The sequence below is a fragment of the Cucurbita maxima genome, unplaced genomic scaffold (assembly GCF_002738345.1).
Source record: "Cucurbita maxima cultivar Rimu unplaced genomic scaffold, Cmax_1.0 Cma_Scf00094, whole genome shotgun sequence".
Taxonomy (NCBI): domain Eukaryota; kingdom Viridiplantae; phylum Streptophyta; class Magnoliopsida; order Cucurbitales; family Cucurbitaceae; genus Cucurbita; species Cucurbita maxima.
In genome coordinates this window covers 128,070-151,445 of record NW_019272110.1, presented here as the reverse complement: position 1 = coordinate 151,445, position 23,376 = coordinate 128,070, and the positions used below count along the sequence as shown (strand labels likewise).

Sequence of the window (23,376 nt, the reverse complement as noted above, 5' to 3'; positions counted from 1 at the left end):
TGGTTGTAAATGGGTTTTTGCAAAAAAGGAAGACCCTTTTGGTATACGTTATAAGGCTCGACTTGTGGCTAAAGGCTACGCACAAAAGGAAGGTATTGATTACAATGAAATTTTCTCACCTGTGGTAAAACATTCTTCGATTCGAATTTGGTTGGCTTTGGTTGCTCAATTTAATCTTGAGCTTGCACAACTCGATGTAAAAACTGCTTTTTTGCATGGAGATTTGGAAGAAGAAATATATATGACGCAACCAGTTGGTTTCCGAGTAGTTGGACAGCAACATTTAGTATGCAGATTGAAGAAATCTTTGTATGGGCTGAAGCAATCCCCTCGCCAATGGTATAAAAGGTTTGATCATTTCATGGTAGAGCATATGTATACTCATAGTCAATTTGACCATTGTGTGTATTATCGATGTCTCGATGATGGATCGTTTATCTACTTGCTCTTATATGTTGATGATATGTTAATTGCTTCAAAGAGACAGGTGGAGATTGATAAACTCAAAGATGAGCTTTCTAAAACATTTGAAATGAAAGACTTAGGCAATGCAAAGAAAATACTTGGAATGGAGATAGAGCGAGATCGAAAAAAAGGTACAGTCTGGTTGACTCAGTCTCAATATCTACGCAAGGTATTGTCAAGATTTAGTTTGAATAATTCAACCAAACCTGTTAGTACTCCACTTGCTCCTCATTTCAAGCTTAGTGCTTCCATGTGTCCAAGTTCTGACGATGACAAAAGATATATGGAGAACATTCCTTATACAAATATTGTTGGTGCGTTGATGTATGCTATGGTGTGTACTCGACCTGATCTTTCACACGCAGTAAGCATGGTGAGTCGTTATATGCATAATCCTGGTAAAGAGCATTGGCAGGCTGTAAAATGGATTCTTAGGTACATTCTTGGCACTATTGATGTTGGTATTAAGTTTCAAAAACAAGAAATGTTTAATCTTGACAATCGTGTAGCTGGTTTTGTGGATTCTGATTATGCTGGTGACTTGGATAAGCGACGATCTACCACGGGTTATTTATTTACTATGGCCGGTGGACCTGTGTGTTGGCGCTCAACATTGCAATCTACTGTTGCATTGTCTACCACTGAAGCAGAGTATATGGCGGTAACGGAAGCTTTTAAAGAAGCTATTTGGATGTATGGTTTGATCAATGACTTGGGTATTTTGCAGGGACATATAGATGTATTTTGTGATAGCCAGAGCGCTATTTGCTTGTCAAAAAATCAAGTCCATCATGCTCGTACAAAACACATTGATGTCCATTTTCACTTTATTCGAGAAATCATTAGCAAAGGGGATATTCGTTTACTAAAAATTGGAACTGCTGATAACCCTGCTGATATGTTGACAAAGGTGGTCGCTCGTGAAAAGTTCTGCCATTGTTTGGATCTCATCAACGTCGGAAGGAAGGAGTAGTGTGTTGATGTGGTAGCAACCAAATTCGCTATCAACTTGGAAATCTTATGACAAGGTGAAGATTGTTAAGCACTTTCATAAGCCCTATTCTCTAGGACCAAGACCTATTCTCAAGGTCTTAGCTAATATTTTTTAGGCCTGTTAGTTTATATTTAGGTTTAGCAGAAGGCTATATAATGTCATTCTTTCTGCTGTTGAAATCATCAAGCTTTGTGTGCAATTAAATTTGGTGTTGTGAGTACATTTGTTCCGCTTTCGGCGCACAACAGTGTAGCCACTTGAGGCATTGGCAAGTCACTAACCTTTGAATGTCTTACCAAAGGCCCATAATAAAGTGGAGAGTTTTCTTCATTTCCATGTCTGCCCTCAGATGTTGGGAATAAACTTAAATGAGAAAAATGTAGTTTTTAATCCTGTTAATTTTAGTAAAATTTTTGAAATTTGAGTAATAATGTCAAAGAAAAAAATGAAGTGAGAAAATCATTTTAAGAGAGGGTAAACCTATAAATTGGAGAGCAACAGTTAAAAAGTTGAAGTACAATGTAATAGAAAAAGAGCTTTTCACAATTTTTTTTTGTCTTCTTGTCTCTCTCCTCTCGACATCTTTTTCACAGCCTCGTGAGTGTTATTTTAACCAGTTAGTTTCAGAGCTAGCTTTTATTTCTACAAATTGGTATTGGAGCGGATTGTTATTTTCTACACATTGGTATCAGAGCGAATTTTATTTCAACAAATTGGTATCAGCAGTCGATGGTGAACATGATGGGACAAATGTCGCTACCACGATTGACGAAGACGAACTACGAGAATTGGAGCATCCAAATGAAAGCTCTTCTCGGTTCTCAAGACGCATGGGAGGTGATCAAAGAAGGTTTCGAAGAACCGAAGGATACCACAGGTTATACGTCGACGCAAAACAAAGCGCTAAAAGAATTACGATCAAAGGATAAGACAGCATTATACATGTTGTTCCGGGCTGTTGTTGAGTCGGGATTTGAGAAGATTGCAATGGCAACTACTTCAAAAGAAGCGTGGGACATTTTAGAAAAAGTGTTCTAAGGAACCAACCGAGTCAAGCAGGTGCGTCTCCAAACTCTGCGTGGCAAGTTGGAGAGCATGAAGATGAAGGAGTCATAAAATGTATCTGACTACATTACGCGCGTATAGACCGTGGCAAATCAACTAAATCGAAAGGGAGAAGTGTTACTCGAGACGCGGATTGTGGAGAAGATCTTGAGGTCGTTAACATACAACATAGAGAATGATGTTGTATGTGTCATAGAAGAGTCAAAGGACCTAGCGACGGTCGTTAACATACAACATAGAGAATGATGTTGTATGTGTCATAGAAGAGTCAAAGGACCTAGCGACGTTCACGGTCGATGAGGTCACCGATTCTCTCGAGGCACATGAGCAATGTAAGAAAAAGAAGAAGGCATTCGATCGAGCGCTTCAGACTAAGGCATCAATAAATGATGAAAAGGTACTCTACCCTCAAAATACTCATGGTAGAGGTCGAGGAAGTCGCGAGAATGGTCGAGGTAGTCAAGACAACAATTATGAAGAAAATTACAAGGAGAAGAGACTATCAAGCCAAGCAAATTGGCGTGGAAGAGGATGCAATCAAGTACGTGGTCAAGGATATAATTCCAACGTCCAATGTTACAAATGTCAAAAATATGGCCACTATGTAAATAATTGTAACTCCGACAAATGTTACAATTGTGGCAGAATGGGTCACTATGCAAGAGATTGTCGAGCTGAGGAAAAGGTGGAAGAAACGATCAACCTAGCCTTGGATGACGCAACAAACAGAGGCATTCTCTTGATGGCCCAAAATGAAGAGCTGAAAACAAAAGAACACGGCAGTGCGAAAGACGATGGCGATAGTTGTGAGACAATGGAAACTGTTGAAAATGAGGTGATGCGCGCGGATGTGGGAAATCCTGATAGCGGAGACGAGAAAATCGAATAGAGATGAACAACTGAATAATAGAGAACCCGAGCTCGAAGAGAGAGAGCTCCAATGGACGGAAAAGTAATTCAAGGAAGAAAGAAGAAAGAGGATAAAAATGGAAGAAAAAAAAGAAGATTTAGAAATAAAGGTTGAAAGGTCAAAGAAGAAAATTGGTGAGCTGTTTTGAGAGTTCCTCCCTATCTCAAATAAGAGAAGGAAGAGAATGGGCAGGTAATCTGTGAACTTCTGAAGAAAGTTAAAGAAGGTGTGAAGAAAGAGAATGGACTTTTAATGGAGATTGATACTATAGTGGGCGAGCTAGTGAGTGAGGAGAAAAATATAGAGATGCTGACTCACCTAAATCAAGTGCAACAAGAGGCAGTGAATTTACGACACACGATTTAGAAAGTGGTGCAAGTGAAATCATTGAATAGCATTTAAGTTTATTGGGGAGTTTTTTTGGAATAAACTTAAATTTATAAAAGGTAGTTTTTAATTCTATTAATTTTAGTAAGGTTTTTAAAATTTGGGTGGTAAGAAGGAAAGGACAAACAAAAGAATGAAGGCCAATAATCATTTTAGGAGGGAGCTGGTATGGATAGCCAATTTTAGATTTTAGAAAACCTATATATTAATAGATTTTTCATTGTAATAAAGTAGAGCAAGAGCATAGGAAGAATTAAAAGAGTTAAGTACGGTATAATAGAAAAAGAGTTTTTCAGAATTTCTTTTGTCTCCTTGTCTCTCCCCTTTCGACATCTCCTTCACACCCTTGTGAGTATTATTTTAACAAGTTAATATCAGAGCGAGCATTTATTTCTACAAATTGGTATCAGAGCGGATTGTTATTTTCTACAAATTAGTATCAGAGCAAATTTTATTTCAACACTCGAGAGCAAACTTAGGTAACTTCGTGAACTCTAAATCATATTCCTTCACGGTTTTCTCCTCTTGTTTGAAGCTAAAAAATGTCTCTTTATCCTTCAACTTTGCCACAGCGAGATAGTACTTCTCAACCTAAACCAGGTCTAAGGAATGTTCCCCACATTCAGGGTAGTTCATATACTAGAAGGTTGTCTCTATTGCTTCCAGCCATGCCTCCTCTGTCACGGGATCCACCTAACGTGGGTGGATCAAACTTTTGGGAGTCCTTGAGTTATTGAGACTTTTCTGTGATCCCTTGAAAGTCATGGGTGCCTGTGTGCCATGGGCTGCAGTGATGGCTTCTACTACTTAACTTGCTTATGTCTCCAAAGTTGCCTTATGAAGGACTACATGGTTTCTAGCGGTGATGGGTTTTCATATCTACTTTCGGCACCCCTTCGTGTAGTTTTCAAAAGAAAACCTTTGGCTTCCTCGTTTAGTAGCTACTATTTTCTTGGGTGACATGTTATAAATCCTAAAAGAATTCTTTAGATTACTCACTTATTCATTAGGGATCTTAAGGTTGTCTTAAATCTTGTCTTAACCAGTTGTTCTAGAATCATACAGCTTTTAACATAAAACCTTCGGCCTACTTAAACTTAGAGTTTTATAGACTTACTTACCTAGACGTAGTGGGACTTCCTCTGAAGCTTAGCCATAGATAAACCTTTTCTCTTATACCAATCTGTCACTACCTGATTTTCGAAGTATTAATCCTAACTTGAAAATGTGGTGAAATTTTGTGTGAAATGAAACAAAGACATTACAGCATAAAATACATATACATAGTTTCAACCCAAAACAATGAATGGACTCAAAATATTTAAAACAAAAAGAGTGTTGGAGGCGGAGGTGGTTTTTATATGTCTCTATCAAAAACATAGAAAACATTGAGCGAGTATAAAGGCTCACTAAGTAGCCTATTTATAGTTTCTTAATCGTGTCAATGGCATGAGCTAAAGTTCTATACTTTCTAAACAACTTGGGATCTGACATATAAACTTGGCTTGGATTCACGAGAGGGTTAGTCCTTGATTTTCAAGTAAACATGAGACTACTCTAAGTCAAGATAAGCTACACGTTAGCTCTTATTTTTAAGTAATCAGGTTATTACCTAAAATTACGACGAGCTCTGGGTTGGCTCTTTATTTTTAAGTAATTAGGATGGTATCACATGATAAGTTTTAGGATAGCTCTTGATTTTTAAGTAATTAGGTTGCTACCCTAAGTCCGAGGTAAGCTCTTAAATTTTAAGTAATCATAATGCTATCTTATGGTAAGGTTTAGAATAGCACTTGATTTTTAATTAATCAATAATTTTTAAGTAGTCAGTATTAGTTGTTCATTAATCATAGGACCATAGAGTCTCTCGGGGGTAGTGTCTAAGGCATAAGAACTCAAAACGCAGAACTAAGGTCTTCACTACAAAACTAGGTACCAAAATGGGTTAACCTTATAAAAAAAAATGTTAAAAGAAGAAAACAAGTCATCTTTTCGGAAGGGGAAAAGTTGGAATTCAAGCTGAATTAAGTATTCGAGGTTTTCTAGCACTATTATTGACACTTTAGTGTCTTCTATTGAGCGCATTAGTTTTGATAAGAGGATATGATCTAGTCTTGTAGGTATTTATTGAATATACGAAACTGATCAAGATCGAAATGAACAAGAGGTACACTTCAAGAAAACAAAAATTCTCACAAGTATAGGGGACAAAAAAGACGACACTTCCTAATTTGTACTAGTCCAAACAAATTCTAAAGAGAGTAACAAGATAAACCATTAAGTGAGCTTAATGTTCAGTTACACAAAACTCTAATGGTATGAGTCTTTGGTGAACAAAAATGTTTCCTTTGGACACTGAATGTTATAGAATTTGTCTAGTAAACCATTTTAAACGAGGAACATTTTGTAGTTTGTCCAAGTCACCAATAAAGTCACACAAAAGGTGAGGATGTGGATGCGTATAGCCTAGAGAGAAAAAAAAATGTTATATTGATGTAATACGTAGAGGTCGAGTTTTCTAAATTATTTTTATTGGGTCTAATATCTTATTATTAAATTAAAATTTGTCTCAAAGTAAATTTTGTAGGCTAGAAATTTTTTATTTAATCTAAGGTCGCTACTTTATCTATATCATGAACATTTAATGCAGAATACCTCATTGGAAAATCTATAACAAAACCTGACCTTGTTCTTATTCTATGGTTTTTGAATTAAAACAATGCGTACCAAAATAACAGGAAATAACATAAAGTAAAAATATCATATACTAATTTATATGCTACTAAATGAAAATGCAACTGGCCTATATTAACCTATACATGCCTATAGTCTAATAATTCAAATTACAAAATTACCCTAACATGTGTCATAGTCTCCTAATTGCGATGTCACCGTCGTGCAAGTGACCTTGCCTTTATCTGAAAAATAAAAATAGCACATGGCTTGAGTATTTTAATAAATACAATTTCATCTATCGGAGTTAAATGCAAACACATACAATTTCATGAATGGGACCTATCATAACAGTTTATTTTCCTACTGTGGCTATCCTAAACGGGCAACTTGGATGTGTACTTAATTTCCCTACACACGGTTCATATGTGCGAGTATGGACCCACCGGTTAGTTCGCACACGTTTTGGACCTCTTTCTGGTCGAGCGAGCATTCTCTGATAGCTGTTGATGTCGGACACTCATTAGAAATAGCAACTGTCACAACAACATTATGACACCCATTAGAAATAGCAACTGCCTCATAGTGTACACGTCGATACTATCATGAAGGAGAAGAGATATCTCCCGATGCATAAACACACAATAATGCATGAGGTCCCAACTTTTTTCCATTTTCATTATCATTTAATACAACCCCGCTAGCGTCTTCCTTCATATCATATTATTTTGTCATATCATTTCTCAAATCATTTATCATATCATTTATTATATTTTTCATACATATGTCGGGGTTGTATTTCATGTTAGTTCGTCATTTTGCATGTCAATCGAATCATGTCATTCATGTTGCACATATATCATATCATAACGTTTCCATGCTTTCTGACATAACACTCCACATCATGCACATATCACATCATATCATAAATCATAATAGTCACATAAGATATCATATCATAAACATGGTCGTGTGAAGGATAGTTTACTTACACTTTATGGACACGTACTTGATGGCCATTGATTCCCACACTAGAATAGCTCTCTGTTGAACGTTACCAGGGAATAATGTGTCGTTAATGTACTCATCGGAAATTTGATCTCCCTCCCTCCCTCTCGTTCTTTCTTTACATTTCTTTCTTACAGATCGATTTGGAAGTTTGGCTGAAGGAGCAGAGGTCATTAGGTGCAGCGTAGGGGTTCGGGAAGCATGTGTTCGAGTGAAGTGCGAGAATTTCGACGCTTTGCCTGANGTACCCCTTGTACACACCCAAATCAACCTTCCTCAAATAAGGAGCTCCATCCATACTCACTTTCACATAAATCCCTCCGCCCTCCGCCGCCGTCGTTGCCTCCGTTTTCTTGGGTAAGAGAGTGTTTTTCCTAAACGATCTAATCGGCGGCCACCCAACAACCTGAGACCTACAAAAACACAAATTGAGAATCAAAACAGAGCCCCAAAAACCATTACAAGAGTCAAAATCGAAACACGGCACTTACTTGGGTGGAGGGGCAGAGTGATTCTGTAAATTTCTCTTGTTAGTTCGAACCCCACAAGAGTTGTCTGCAGAGCCGTCGATTCCTGGGAGGCCGAGGCGAAGCTGGGTGGCTTCGAGATTGAGATGGTTCTGAAATGAAAGCTGGGAATCCATTTTTTGGTTTGTGAGAGCAGAAAAGGCTGGAAATGGAAGGGTGGTTTTATAGATAAGATGAAGAAGGAGATGTCGGTGGGAATGGGGGCAGAGAGCGGCAAAGGGAAAGGGGAGAGGGGACAGAGGAGGGGACAGGAAGAGCCGCCCAAATGGAACAGAAATTGAAGGCTGAAGATGCGTTTAAGGGACAAAGCATTGGCATGTGAAGTGGGGGCCATACCCTTTGCAATCCGGGTGCCTATTAATAATTTAATTTTAAACATTTATATTCTTTCTAGAAGGAGTTAATTTGTAATTACATGGGAAAGATTAGTTGACTAAGTCAAAGTTGAGTTATGCTTCAAAAATTAGCCAAGATATTAAAATAAATAAATAAATAAAAAGTTAAATTTTGAATAATATTTTAATTTCTTGTTTCTTATTTGGTTGTTGGTGTGGGCGTGGGGTGGTTGAGTCCCACGGTGTCAATTGGTTGGCTAGTAAATCAAAATGAATAGAGTGTACCAAAACCCATGAACCAAAGGACCCATCCTCCCCCACCTCGTGTGCCTCTTCCATCTCATTTTTCCTTCTTTCTTTTCCTCTTCCTTTCTTTCTCGTTACTGCTTTCAAATCTCCACCGACTTATTATTGTTGAATGAAACTCTCATCGGCTAATGAATACTATCTCTATGGGTCCGAGCTCTTTTGGAAAGCCTAAAGCAAAGACACCGACATTTTATTTGTTCGTGTAAATAGTGACTTGCAATTCCTTTTGGAAAGCCTAAAGCAAAGACACCGACATTTTATTTGTTCGTGTAAATAGTGACTTGCAATTCTTGTAAGTCTTTTTTAGTCATTTTATTGTCACGGTTACTCTTGTTAAATGTAGTATTGGTTCTTTTATGTATATCTCTTTTATTCGGGTGACACTTATAATATAAAATTCACAACTTTTTTATTAAACAACTTATTATTTTTTTATTTCAAACTTTCAAAAATCAAGTAAAAAAAAGATTCTTAATTAAAACATGTTTAGAATACATAAGATTGTTTTGAATTATATTTTTTATTTTTTTAAATCAACTTGACGTTTGATTTAGAACTTTAATTTAAATTCGATAAAAGTGACTTTTAACTATTTTAACATTATTTTCAAGCCACAAATAAAATAACTTTTTTTTAGGATGTACATAAATTGTATTAAAAAATTCTTTTAGGTGAACGGTAAATTTCCAAGTTATTGAGTTGGTGATTCAAATAATCATGATAGAGATTCACATCATAGAAAAATTGTTTTTTTAATTATTTTTTAAAAATTTTACTTATTTATAATACATATTATATTAATAACTAAAACTTCAAATATCAAACATTCACAACTAACATCAGTTACCAATATCAAATATTTTTAATCTAATAATACTCTTTTAAACCTTAAGGTAACATCATGTCAAATGTTACTATTCTTATAATACTCTTATCAAATTAACTGATCAAAAAAATGTCACACCCAAATCTAACCTATTACACGTAATTCTAAAAATCTATTTTTCAAAAAAAATTTATGAACTTATTACACGTAATTCTAAACTCGAACGGATAACGAAGGGAAGAAGAAGGTAAAGAAACAAAGTTGTGGTGGAAAGGGCAAAGGCATGGCGATCTATGAATGGAAGAAGAAGAAGAAGAAGAAGAAGAAAAATAATGAGAAAGATAGCGATGCAGAACCAATGGAATCAAGATTTGGTCAATGGAGCTGCCTGTCGTTCAGCTCCTTCCCCACCGTGCTGGAATTTCCAGCTTGGTTCCGATATGACAGCTCTTCAATTCAGTACCTTGAATCATAATAATAACACTCCTTTCCTGTTTGGCTTCTTTTTCATGTTCTTTCTGGGATTCCTTTGAATTCCTACATCTTTTTTCCTATAAATTGTGTTAGGTACCTGAGCTATCTATGCATTAATAATTGTATTTTGAATATCTACTAACATTAATTAATCACTTTTCGATTAAAAAATAATTTTTTTTAATGTGAAACTATCTTTATAAAAGTGAGTAGAACATAGCGAGATATAAATGAGCTATTGTTGTCCTAACTCTTTAATGGTGAGTACATAGGGCGGTGCCTAACTCTGAGATATAAATGAGCTATTGTTGTCCTAACTCTTTAATGGTGAGTACATAGGGCGGTGCCTAACTCTTTTGTCTCTGTAAGGCTACTAAATCAGGCACACGAGCCTAAATGCTATATTATTATATTATCTACCGATATTATATAATCAAGAGATTATAATATGTTGTATAGAAAATTGGAAATAATTAATTATTTCTACCGATATTATATAATCAAGAGATTATAATATGTTGTATAGAAAATTGGAAATAATTAATTATTTTGAACTAACTAAAACTAGTGTGAGAGGACCAAAATGGAAACATGGACCTAGGCCAAAATGGAGAAAAAGTTGACCTAGCTTCGTGCCCAATTGACCAGATCCTATACATATCTTGGCCCAAAAGTTCAAGAGATTAGGACGACGTATAGTTAGAGATATATATACAATGAGACGTAAGATGAAAAAACTCTCGGTGTATCTATCTTGAGTTCCACATAGATTTTATTATTATTATTATTATTATGTATTTATATAAAAGATTTCCATTATGCAATATAATTTCTATTAGAAAATCTAATCAACATATATTTCTTTAAGAAAAAATATATACTATAATATTAAATACAATGGATAAAACTTCAAAATTTAAGAGTATATTCAAAACTATATTAAAAAAATATATTTATTTTTCTATAAGTCGTTGTCAAACTTCATTAATAAATTCTTGAACCAAAAGGCAATACAACCTAACCCATTAACGTCTCCTTACTCAAAGTAGATCTCCACCAGTTTGGTTCAACTCCTTTCGGTCTAATCTAAAAGAGAAAGTGAGACATAAATTCGTATAAATGGATAATTATGACAGAGTTAAGTTCAAGTTTTTTACACATTTTCTTGATCTCAAACGTTGAGATCAAAACGAGTATGACAAATTTAAGTATTTTACAAGGTTAGGTGTTTGTCTCATTTAACAAATTTACCACGTTCATGCATTTCCAACTTTGAAAATCACATTTTTCATCCATCCCAAAGTGATATCAAACTTATCCGGACGCCATATACACACATTATTTCCAAATAATTTAACTCATACAAGACCTCAGCCACTTTCTTACACAAAATCAATGCCAAAACTTCGGCTACCTGCATTTAACTCATACAAGACCTCAGCCACTTTCTTACACAAAATCAATGCCAAAACTTCGGCTACCTGCACATATGACGACATTCCACCCATCAAAATTAATATCATCATCAATAATAATAATAAACAAAAACAAACAGCTGGGCTTATAAATGAAATAAGCTAAGGAAGTGAAAACAACACAACATAGAGACAAAAAACAAACAGCTGGGCTTATAAATGAAATAAGCTAAGGAAGTGAAAACAACACAACATAGAGACAAAAAAATTAAGTGGGAAACTTTGTCTTGGGTGCATTAATATCCATGGGTATCCTCTCATTAAATTTTTGTAGTGTCTTATAACTTTATAACTTAAAACAAATATCTTTCAATTATGGTTCTCACCATTGCGTCCACATGATTCATCGCCTACTTTTGAATCGTCCTTATACTCCATTATAAAAAAATAATTGGTGAATCTCGTCACTCCACCTCTATCTACTAACATTTCGTTTTTCATTTTTTAATTTTAAAAAATATTACATATCATTACTGACGTAAAATATATCTAATATGTATTTAAATTTTGTCTACTTTCAATTTTAGTTTAATACATTAAAAAAACTAATGTATTGAGTATAATATGAAATGAATTAAAAATGAAAAATTTTAGTTTAATACATTAAAAAAACTAATGTATTGAGTATAATATGAAATGAATTAAAAATGAAATAATTTGTATTTAATTTGTAAAATTGAGGTAATTATGGACCATCGTCCACGTGTGGTACAGCTGACGCGGAAACGTGGGGCCCTGTCCACTGTCCAGAGGATGTAAGAGGCTGTTTAGTTGGATTGCGTTGTCAGCGGCATTCAAAGTCCTCACCTGCCAAACACGCCACCTGTTGCCTTAAACGCTGTGCCACGTATCTGCACCCATTACCATTCGTATATATATTTTTATTATATTTTGTTTTTTTAAAAAAAGGTTTTATTTTTTACCACTCGCCGACGCCGTTTTACCCCTTTGCAACCGCGTTCCGTTGCGTGTCCAATTTGACTTCCTCCTTTGGGTCCGACGCCGTTTTACCCCTTTGCAACCGCGTTCCGTTGCGTGTCCAATTTGACTTCCTCCTTTGGGTGGGCCATGAAATATATAATTGATCTCAAATTCCTATTTTATTTCCATATTATTTATCTTTCTATTTCTTTTTTTTTTTTAAATAAAGTTTTCTAATTTATTTACGGTTACATTATATTAAAATTTTCTCCCAAGTCATTGTATTTTAACCTAATAAGCTAAATAAATTCAAGCTACATATTTATATCACAACAAATTAATTTTTAAATTCGAAAAATTAAATAATATCTATACGATTTTTCGAATATCAATTTAATTTTTTCGTTGAGAACTACGAGTGAAGATTATGGTTAAAAATTTTATTATTATTTTTATTAAGAGAAATAATAAATCTTTTTTAGTGGGAGTGTTTTATTATTTATTTATTTTTTTAAGTAAAGGGTAATTGAAACAAAAATTTCATGATAAAAGTTATTTTTTAAAAAAAATATTTTTGAAACTTTTAAAAATTTATTATCTAAAATATATGGAGGAGAGGATTTGAACTCAAGATTTATATTTGTATGTTGATATATTAATATTAAATAATGATTAAAATAATATCCAAACTTATATTAAAATATTATACCTGTGTGTTTTAATTTTTTTAATTACGGAGAGAATAGAAATAATTTAAAAGACAAACCCTAAATATAAAAAAAGAAAATTTATTATTTTTATAATGAAAAGATTGAGATTCTTTTGTCACCCACTAACTGATACCAAATTGTTTTAATTTTGATTTGAGATCACTCCCACTATCACGTTTTCTCCATACCAATGACATTAAACTACCAAATAAAAAACCACACTTTTACATGTTTTTTTTTAATGATTTATTTGTGTTTTATTATTTTAAATAATGATACGAGCACAAGATGATTATCAATCTAAACCGTAAATATTAAGTTATAATTTTAATTGATATAAACAACCTATATCACACCCGTTTAATATTATTATATTTTAATTAATGTATAACTTATTTCATTTAGATATTTAAAAAGAAAAATAATTATTTGATATAAAACGTTTAAGAAGATAATTGATATTTTATCTACTAAGATATGTTCAGATTGGCAAACCATCAAATTGAATATACCAAATAATAATTTAAAAAAAAAATGAGAAGGTGACACATGATATCTCCCACCATATGGTTGACATTGTTTATACACATTTCATTAATATTCTTTGAAGATGAGAAGCAAAAATGGTCTCTTTTTGCAAGCTTTCACAAATGTAAAGGTAAACCTAGGTAATAATAATAATAATATTGTAACAAAATAATAATAAATGGGCAATTATATAGTTAGGGATAAGGAAATACCTTGTCTTTTTTTTTTTTTTTTTGGACATTCCTAGGTAAAAAGAATAGGGCAGTCCCCACCATGTCCTAAATTAAAGGAACATCTGGAATATTATGGAGATGGCTGCAAATAAACTACGGTCTTATTGGTACCTAATTTTTACTTTTAAAACTATATTATAAAATTGCTCTTTTGAAAAATATCAAAATTGGGGATCATCACTATCATAGAAGATTTGATTTGTTGTTAATTTTAAATATCTAATTTAAGTCAAAAAAAAAAAAAATTATTTGTGTTTATGGACTAACAATTTATTAATGTCTTTAAAGAAAATATCTTAAACCGATTATTATTTGGGGAAGCTAACATTGTAATGATTCTATCCATGATTGTTAAAGTTTTGATTCATACCTATACGAGAATATATCTATACCTAAACCATACAAAAAAAATAATTTCTTGAACTATATTTAGAAATACATCTAAATAAGCTCATCGTTAAAATTTAATAAAAAAAAATAATTTCTTGAACTATATTTAGAAATACATCTAAATAAGCTCATCGTTAAAATTTAATACAATGAAAATAAAACTTTAAAGTTAAATTAATAAAAGTGAATATTTTTAAACAATCACTTAATTTAGAATTTAGCATAATTATGCTGTTGCAAAAGTGAATATTTTCAAAGAATCACTTCATTTAGCATAATTATATTGTTGTTGGTATGGGATTGGCAACCTTGGATACTAGCTCTTCTTATTGGAGATATCAACAAAGTGAGGTAGATATGAGGAGTGGATCCCCATCCTTGTCTCTATCTCTTATTTCAACTATCTTCTCTATGAAATTCTTTACATGACCTCGGATCCCCATCCTTGTCTCTATCTCTTATTTCAACTATCTTCTCTATGAAATTCTTTACATGACCTCCCTAAGTATTCCCCAAGTATTCTTTATATAATTGGGTTCTCATAAGGAATTTTTTTTTTTTATAATTTATTTAATATTTTTCTAAAAAAAAATATTTGCTTTAAAAGAAAATTTAAATGGATAATGTAATTCTATTGAAAAATGTAAATTAGAGTATATGAGGTTTAGTGCACACTTATTCCTAGTTTGAATTAGTCAAGTTATTAATTTTTATTAGGAGTTTCGGTTACAGTACAACACTTCATATTTCAGTTTTATCTATGTCAGTAATAATAATTTCATATTTATTCACACTTTTGAGCTGAAGTTGTCTGATTTTGTAGTTCACATTAATCAATTTTCTATTCTATCTTGTTTTTTTTTTTTTGTTTTTTATGGGAGATACAAGTGTAAATGAGGTACAACAAAGCTAAATGTATTTGAGAATGGGAAAATGCAATGATGGAAGAAATTTCAACACTTGAAAAAAATGACTCCTGGGAGCTTGTACCAAAGCCTCATGATGCCGATTTAATTACTTGTAAGTGGGTTTACAGGTTGAAGAAAAAAGCTGATGGTAGAATTGATAGATACAAAGCTTGTCTTGTTGCTCGTGGGTTCTCTCAGCAATATGGTCAAGACTATGATGAGACTTTTAGTCCGGTCGCAAGGATGGTAACATTATGGACAATCATCTCTTTAGCTGCTAGTAAAGGCTAGAAATTATGACAACTTGATATGAAAAATGTTTTCCTTTGCAGAGAGTTGGATGTGATATTTTTATGGAGCAACCACAAGGATTTACCTCTAAAAAATATCTTGATTATGAGAGTTGGATGTGATATTTTTATGGAGCAACCACAAGGATTTACCTCTAAAAAATATCTTGATTATGTGTGTAGACTTAAAAAGGCATTGTACGGACTCAAGCAAGCCCCTCGTGCTTGGTTTAGTAAGATTGCTCAATATCTTAATAAAGGCATTGTACGGACTCAAGCAAGCCCCTCGTGCTTGGTTTAGTAAGATTGCTCAATATCTTAATTTTTGTGGTTTTAAGTTTTCATGTGCTGATCCGAGCTTATTTGTTAAGAAAACAGCAACTGTATGCACCCTACTCTTACTTTATGTTGATGACATGATTATTACCGGTGATGATATTATTGAAATCAGTAGTCTCCAAGATGCCTTATCTGTTCGTTTTGAAATGAAAAGATTTAGGGGAAGCTAATTGTTTTCTAGATTTGGAAATTAAGAATGTGATAATTATTTTCTCTCTAAAAAAAGGATATGCAATAAGTTTATTGTATCCTTTACGTATAGAGAATTCAAGAGATAAAATGACTCAGAACCAAATCTCAAATTAGCTAGGAATGAAGGGAAGTCATTAGAAGATGCTACATTCTTTCATCAACTTGTTGGTAGTTTATTAAAACTTGTTGGTAGTTTATTTTATTTAACTATCACAAGCAACATTGCAATAGGAGTTGTGCCTTAATTATGGATCAGCCACATGAGAATCATTTAATTGCAGCAAAAAGGATTCTTTGTTACATCAAAGACAATTTAAATTATAGATTAATGTATGAGAAATCAAAGTCATTTTTTTGAGTGGTTTTGTGGATGCTAATTGGGTTGGTGACGTGAATGACAGACGCTCCACAATAGGTTTTTGTTTTATAGCAGGCTCTACTGCAATTTTAGGGTGCAATAAAAGCAAAACACTATTGATTTGTCCAGTTGTGAAGCAGAATATGTAGCTACTACAATCACTACTCAAGAATGTTTGTGGCTCAAGAGGCTTATTTAAGAAATGGTGACTACTTTCAATCAGCCAATTCAAATTAATTGTGATAATGAAAGTGCAATAAAACTGGCTGAAAATCCGGTGTTTCATACTCGTTTGAAACATATTGAAACTCATTATCATTTTGTTCGAGAAAAAGAGTTATCACAGGATGTTGAATTGCAGAAAATACATACTAATGAATTAGTACAACTTATTACTAGTTTGAATTAGTCCAGTTATTCATTTTTATTAAGGGTTTGAATTAGTTGCAATTTTAGTAGTTATGTGCAAAGGAGTGAGTCTTTATTGGAGTTATTTCAATTAAAATAGAAGTCTTGTTGTATGTAAAATACAGCTTACAACACTCCATATTTCATTTTTATGTGTATTGTCTTCCATATTTTTGCCTTTTTTGAGTAATAATAATTTCAGATTTATTCATATTTTTGAGTGTTAGTACTTAAAATAATTCCAGTGCGCTATTTTGACCAATCTCGACTTCCATGGCAGCACCATTCACCATCATCCATGCATGAGAGTTTTATCTTTATTTGAAAATATAAGGGTAGCATCATTCACCGTCATCCATGCATCAAGATAGGTTAAGATAGTCGAAAAATACACTTTTTGATGGCTCAAGATTGACATTTTGGCTTATCTGACTTGGGTCTGATATGCTCATATCATTTTCTTCTTGTTTCAACTTTTCGGGAACGTTTAAGGTTAGTATTACTACCTTTTAACTAGTTTAAAATTTTGAGGTCAAATTTAAATTATTTATGCATAACAGTTTAAATTATTAGCAGTAAGTAAATTATTTTATGTAAAATCAGGCTTAGTTTAAATTATTGTATGCAAAATTAGGTGAGTCAATTCCTATAGTAGAAATCAGGCTTAGTTAGTTTAAATTATTGTATGAAAAATTAGTGAGTCAATTCTTATGGTAGAATTCTAATTATGATTGTTGGATTCCCCATAGAATTAAATTTCAGAGAGCAGCATTAAGCTAGCATCAAGGAGTCGTAGTAGCTATGACCTAGGCCAACCAAGTAAGTTGCCTTACTATCGGCTCGGACGAAAGACTTGTCTTATGTATGACGATGTGTGCCCAATAGCCCTTGCACGTGTCATTTAGGCTTTATGTTATGTGATGATGTGATGACGTTATATGATGATGTAGTAATGTTATATGATGATGTAGTGGCATTATATTATAACGTGAAGATGTATATGATGATATGAAATGATGACATGATATGATGATATGATGATATAAGATGATGATATTTCATATTAAGATTATGTGCATGTATTAAATGTCATGAAGTATTATGATAATGAGTTTTCTAAGACATAACCCTAAATGAGGTTAATGATGATGAACGTTCGAAAACCAATGCATGCATGTTACCTTGGTAATATCTAAAAGATGTATAGGGTTGTGTCATAAAGATTATTTAAAGATAAAAACTATAGGGACCTTATGCATTTTGTGCGTGCATATACATCGAGTTACCTCCCCATTTATGATGATGAGTACGGACGCACACTATGACGATGATGATCATGCCTCGTATGACACTCAGGGGTTTGTTGACCTCCTGAAAGCTAGCTTGACTATGATGGGTCGAGGGGAGTGCGAACCACCTGGGGATCCACGCTTGCATGTGTGGGTTGTGTAGGGAAGTACTGCACATCCAATTTTGTCCAAACTGTAGGAAAGTACTATATGGTGTCACTCACTTAATATTTCTTAAAATAGTCAAGCCGCATACTACTTCTATTTCAGGTAAAGGGCAAGACACCTCTATATAGTTGACAAAGACATAGCAAGTAAAGACTGACACATGCATATGATAGTAGTACTTCATTTATTAGACTTTTGGTTAGTATAAGATGTTTTTAATTTTAATGTTTTATTTGTTTTATTTAGTATTTAGTTATGTTGCTTTAAAAATGGTTTTAAACATGTAAGTCCATGACTGTGTTTTATAATAAAGTTTTAAATATTAATTTCCACATAATATAGTATGTTATGATAACGATAATGATTTTAGGTTAGTAGAAATCTAGAGTCAATACAGTAAGTTCATGTCTTTATTTTAAAAATATTTGTTTTGAGTTTCTGCATATGTATTTAAGGCATGCGTTTTAAAAATATTTGTTTTGAGTTTCTGCATATGTATTTAAGGCATGCGTTTAGTGAAAAATAGGAGCGTAAAAAAAGTATAAAATGTTTTAATAAATCTAATAATTAAAAAGATTTATGTATGTGTGGGCAAGGAGGAGACCGTAAATATAATCGGTCTCTAGCCCCATTAAACTAAGAGAAACAAATCTTTTCCTACTTCCAACCCCATTCTCTCTTTAAACGAAAATCCTCTCGTTCCACTTCCAACCCCATTCTCTGTTTAAACCAAAATTCTTTTCTCTAACCTCACACGATCTTGACCCTACAGTTTAAATGGATATCTTTACTTGTGATTTTATTTTTTGTTTCACTCAAAAGTCTAATACTATTAGAGATAATATCTTTCAGTTATGTACCGACGATTTTTCTCTTATCTAGCTACGGTTAGCTACGTAACATTTTAAATCAGATTTACCCTAATTTGACTAAAAAAAAACCTTAAAATTTTCTTAATATAAAAATTTGAAGTTCCTACGTATTCTAAAGTAATGTCGAGTTAACCAATCAATTTGATTCACAAAAGAATGAACATGAATGGCTCTACACCAAAGCTGTGAAATTTCATGGATAGGAGAAGCAAGTGGGTTGTGTCACTTTCAAGAGAAGATAAGTGAGTTGTTTGTATGGGCATTGAAAGCCAAAATAAATTTGTTTTCTTGTAAGCCTATGTGATTCTGAATGAGATAGAGGGTTAGGGTTTTGGGGACTGTGACACACCAAGGGCACAGCTAGGGTTAGAAATGTCTCCCTCTTCTTTAGATGTGACTTGTCTGTTAGTCACCACCATGTCATCTTATTTCCTAGAACTAATGATGCTCATAGCATTTGCTTCATGTTCTTATGTATTTAGCATCTCTACTTTATTTTTAAATGTTTTTTAATTCGGGTGAATAGGACATTTACTGGAATATTACTTGAACATTTATTAAGTATTTACACGATTATAGACTTAAATAGTTAGAGTGGATATGATAATAAACACTCAGAGTCCTCCTCCCAAATAATAGTTTGTCTATTTTATATTAGTTTTTTTTTTTTTTATAATCTTTGAGTAGATCATTTGTTGATATCAGCCTGACAAGAGGACGTCTTTCCCTCCTAAAAAAACAAACTTCGAGCTCGATTATCACGAATCCTTCTTTAAAATAAATAAATAAATAAAAAAAAAAGCAATAGACAAACCATAATGGAATTATCTCTATTTATGGATATATTATAAAATGTAATTTTCATGTGCATATATGCTCATAAGGAAGGTTCATGGAAGAATCCATTTTCCTTTTTTTATTAAAAGAAAATAATTAAAATAATAATTTTCATCGATCCACAAGATCGAATGCCAAATGGCTCAATTGTGGTTTAATTAGTAAAATAAATATTAAGTGCATTTTTAGATTGAAAATTACAATATACAACAATATGGATGTGAATATGTGAGTAATTTAATACATTAATTATTTAACATGTATTATTATCATTATAAATGAATTATTGAATTTTATTTTTATTTCGTATAATTATTGAAACATGTTATGGGAAAGAATTCAATAATTTTTCAATATTACATTATTATTATTAGTAGAGAAAAAAAATTAGTTTAATTATTATTATTATTATTATTATATAAATTTCAAAATTATATTTTATTAATTACTAGTTTTGAATTTCTACCTTCAATATCTGTAATAATGTTAGATTATTGAAAAGTAGTTAAAAAATGAATATAATTAGAAAATTTTAATCCAAGATTAATAACTTTAATTAAGTGATTTAGTGTATAATAAAGGTTGATTAGTGTGTTGCATGTGATGGCTGACTCTAACTATCAGGCACCCTCTTCAAATTCCAATTTTCACATTGGCAATATAAAAATTATTATTGCTTATTGATCCCCCCACATGCTAAAATTACCATTTCTCTTGCATGGGTATTCCTCGAAAAACTATTATAAAATTTTCCGAATTTATAATAAAATATTATTTAATTCATATTTACTAATACTTAGAATAATTTTAAAAAAGATTCGTGTTGGTTTATAGAAATAGTGTCTTTACTGTTAGAAGTAATTCAATATTCATAAGTAACGTAGTAATGTATAAAAGAAAGAAAACAAATTGACATATCATATGGTGTATTGCATTAAATATATAATAAATAAATCAAAACTTTATAGTAGGGACCAAATATTAATTATTTGATAAAATAATATGGTTGGGGGTTAAAATTGATTTTACCACTCTATCCGATAAAAGAGGGTGAATTTTTGTTTGGTTTTAAATATTATTGGGTAGCGGTCTCTATTATTAATTTAAACCAAAGCCTAAAGTCATTACAACAAGAAGGCGACACCACAAGAAGAAAGCCCAAAACGACAACCTTTTTTTTTTCGTTCTCTATATGGAAGCTGTCGGCCGGAATATGGCGAACCAGTTTGCAAACTTGAAGGAGACTGAGCTCTGCCTCGGCTTACCCGGCGCCGGAGATCTCACCCTTAAAGCTTTCGGCAAGAGGGGTTTCTCTGAAACTGTTGATCTGAAGCTTAACATTCAGAGCAAGGTTGGCGGTGGAGTCGATGTCAACGAGAATATTAAGAATATTCCAGCGAACGTTGGCGGTCAGAAGAGCCTCGGCTCCAAGGATCCGGCTAAGCCTCCTGTCAAGTAAATTTCTTCTTCCAAGACGTAACTAAGGGTTAGGTTGAATGATTTTTCTCATCAATAATTTGTGGGGTTTGTAGGGCACAGGCTGTGGGTTGGCCTCCGGTGCGATCGTACCGGAAGAATGCCATGGCGCAGAAGAACACGAGCGGAGAAGGAACGAAGAAAGCGAGCGGTGGCAGTGCCGCTGCATTCGTAAAGGTTTGCATGGATGGAGCTCCATATCTTCGCAAGGTGGACTTGAAAATGTACCAAAGCTATCAAGAACTTTCAGATGCCTTGGCCAAGATGTTCAGCTCATTCGCAATGGGTAAAAAAAAAAAAAAAACAACTCGAACCCACAACTGAAATAAAAAATTTCTTTTTTCTAACACTTGGTACGTTTTTTATTATTATTTAAAGGTGATTATGGTACCGAAGGAACGATCGACTTCATGAATGAAAGAAAGTTGATGGATCTTCTCAATAGCTCTGAGTTTGTTCCAACTTATGAAGATAAAGATGGTGATTGGATGCTTGTTGGTGATGTTCCATGGGAGTAAGTTTCAATTCTTCCATTCCTTTCACAATGGTGATTGGATGCTTGTTGGTGATGTTCCATGGGAGTAAGTTTCAATTCTTCCATTCCTTTCACAGTTGTGTTTCGTTTCCTTTCATTCTAACCAAATCATATTTTCGTACAGGATGTTTGTAGAATCATGCAAGCGTTTGAGAATCATGAAAGGTTCGGAAGCTATCGGACTAGGTAATTCACGCTCCACTTTATAACATCGTGAAATTATTATAAAGAAAACAAAAACTTGTTTACATTAAAATTGATTTTACAGCCCCAAGAGCCATGGAGAAATGCAAAAGCAGAAGCTAGAAGAGAAGGCAATTGAGAAGTGTTTGTGAAGAGTGGTTCCAGCTTGGAAACATGCACGTTGTTTTCTGTGTATTTTTCACTCTTTAATGTTTTTTTTTTTAAATTTTAATTATTAGTATATANAAAAAAAAAAAAAAAAAAAAAAAAACCCCAAAATAATGTGCTGTTGGGGACAATATTTGTAATGGATGAGACATGGAAAGCTGTAAACCTTCACCTACTGTCTGTCTGGTTGGTTTGTTTGTGATGTTTAATTATTATTACAACCAATTAATTTTCCCAAAAATGGGTTTTTATTTTTGCTTAATAATCACACCCATTTCATTGTTTGGTTGTCAAATGGTATTTTATTCTATGAAATTGTATTATTTAGGGAAAAAGAAGATTCTTTTTTGGTTTTATTATTTCATACCTTAATTTATGGTATTTGTGTACTCATTTTTTTGAGGCTAAGGAGAAAGAAAAGGGTATAAATATTTAGGGACCCCATTGAGAGGGAACAAGGGCATGTGCTAGCATGTTAATGGGGCATTGATTAATGGAAATTTAATTTTATAATATAGTCTATGGTGGGAATAATTATAATCAAATAACATGAATATCATAAACTATCCCATGAAAATTTTACTTAATCTGTGGATCAATGTATTAAATTAATATTGTATTAGGGATTTTCTTGGATCTGACATTAATATACTAAAACTGTCTGTGGTATGATCTTTCCTTGCTTTGTTCATAACTAGCGGCTTTTTATGAGGTCCTTAATACAAATTGACGTTAATTTAACTAATGGAATGGTTATGTGGTAGCTAATAGTAACGATAGTGAAAATAAATAAATAAATAAAATAAACAAAAGATGGTTTCTTTGGTCAACTCCCCATATTTTGATCATTACAAACTTGGAGAGACAAGTCAAGCCAATCTCGAAAATAGGATAGGTAGTTGGTTGAGGCTAACCAAATAAGTGGCCTTACTGTCGATATAATTAAAAGATTTGTGTTATGTATGATGACACATGCCTAGTGGCCCTGCACGTGTCATATTTTTTATATGTGTATTATGTTTATAATATGATATGTTGAACAATAGAATATGATATATTGGATGATAAGATATGATACGTTGCATGATATGAAATGTGGTATGACATGATGTGTTGTACAATA

General features: G+C 32.9%; 3 protein-coding genes across 3 annotated transcripts; 2 read left to right on the top strand and 1 right to left on the bottom strand.

Moving 5' to 3' along the window:
• Nucleotides 1–7,620: 7,620 nt before the first annotated feature.
• On the bottom strand, nucleotides 7,621–8,288 carry LOC111472949 (auxin-induced protein 22B-like). Its single transcript, XM_023118541.1, has 2 exons — nucleotides 7,994–8,288; nucleotides 7,621–7,915 (listed from the first exon to the last, which is right to left on the bottom strand). The coding sequence occupies exons 1-2, from the start codon at nucleotides 8,143–8,145 to the stop codon at nucleotides 7,621–7,623; spliced, it is 447 nt and encodes a 148-aa protein (XP_022974309.1). The 5' UTR covers nucleotides 8,146–8,288.
• A 1,494-nt stretch (nucleotides 8,289–9,782) lies between these two features.
• Nucleotides 9,783–15,551, top strand: LOC111472948. The gene is made up of 3 exons (XM_023118540.1): nucleotides 9,783–9,958; nucleotides 15,267–15,384; nucleotides 15,471–15,551. Exons 1-3 carry the CDS (start codon nucleotides 9,783–9,785, stop codon nucleotides 15,549–15,551), a joined length of 375 nt encoding a protein of 124 aa, XP_022974308.1.
• A 5,449-nt stretch (nucleotides 15,552–21,000) lies between these two features.
• Nucleotides 21,001–22,588, top strand: LOC111472962 (auxin-responsive protein IAA14-like). Its single transcript, XM_023118557.1, has 5 exons — nucleotides 21,001–21,346; nucleotides 21,424–21,653; nucleotides 21,746–21,881; nucleotides 22,027–22,088; nucleotides 22,171–22,588. Exons 1-5 carry the CDS (start codon nucleotides 21,084–21,086, stop codon nucleotides 22,206–22,208), a joined length of 729 nt encoding a protein of 242 aa, XP_022974325.1. The 5' UTR covers nucleotides 21,001–21,083; the 3' UTR covers nucleotides 22,209–22,588.
• Nucleotides 22,589–23,376: the final 788 nt, after the last annotated feature.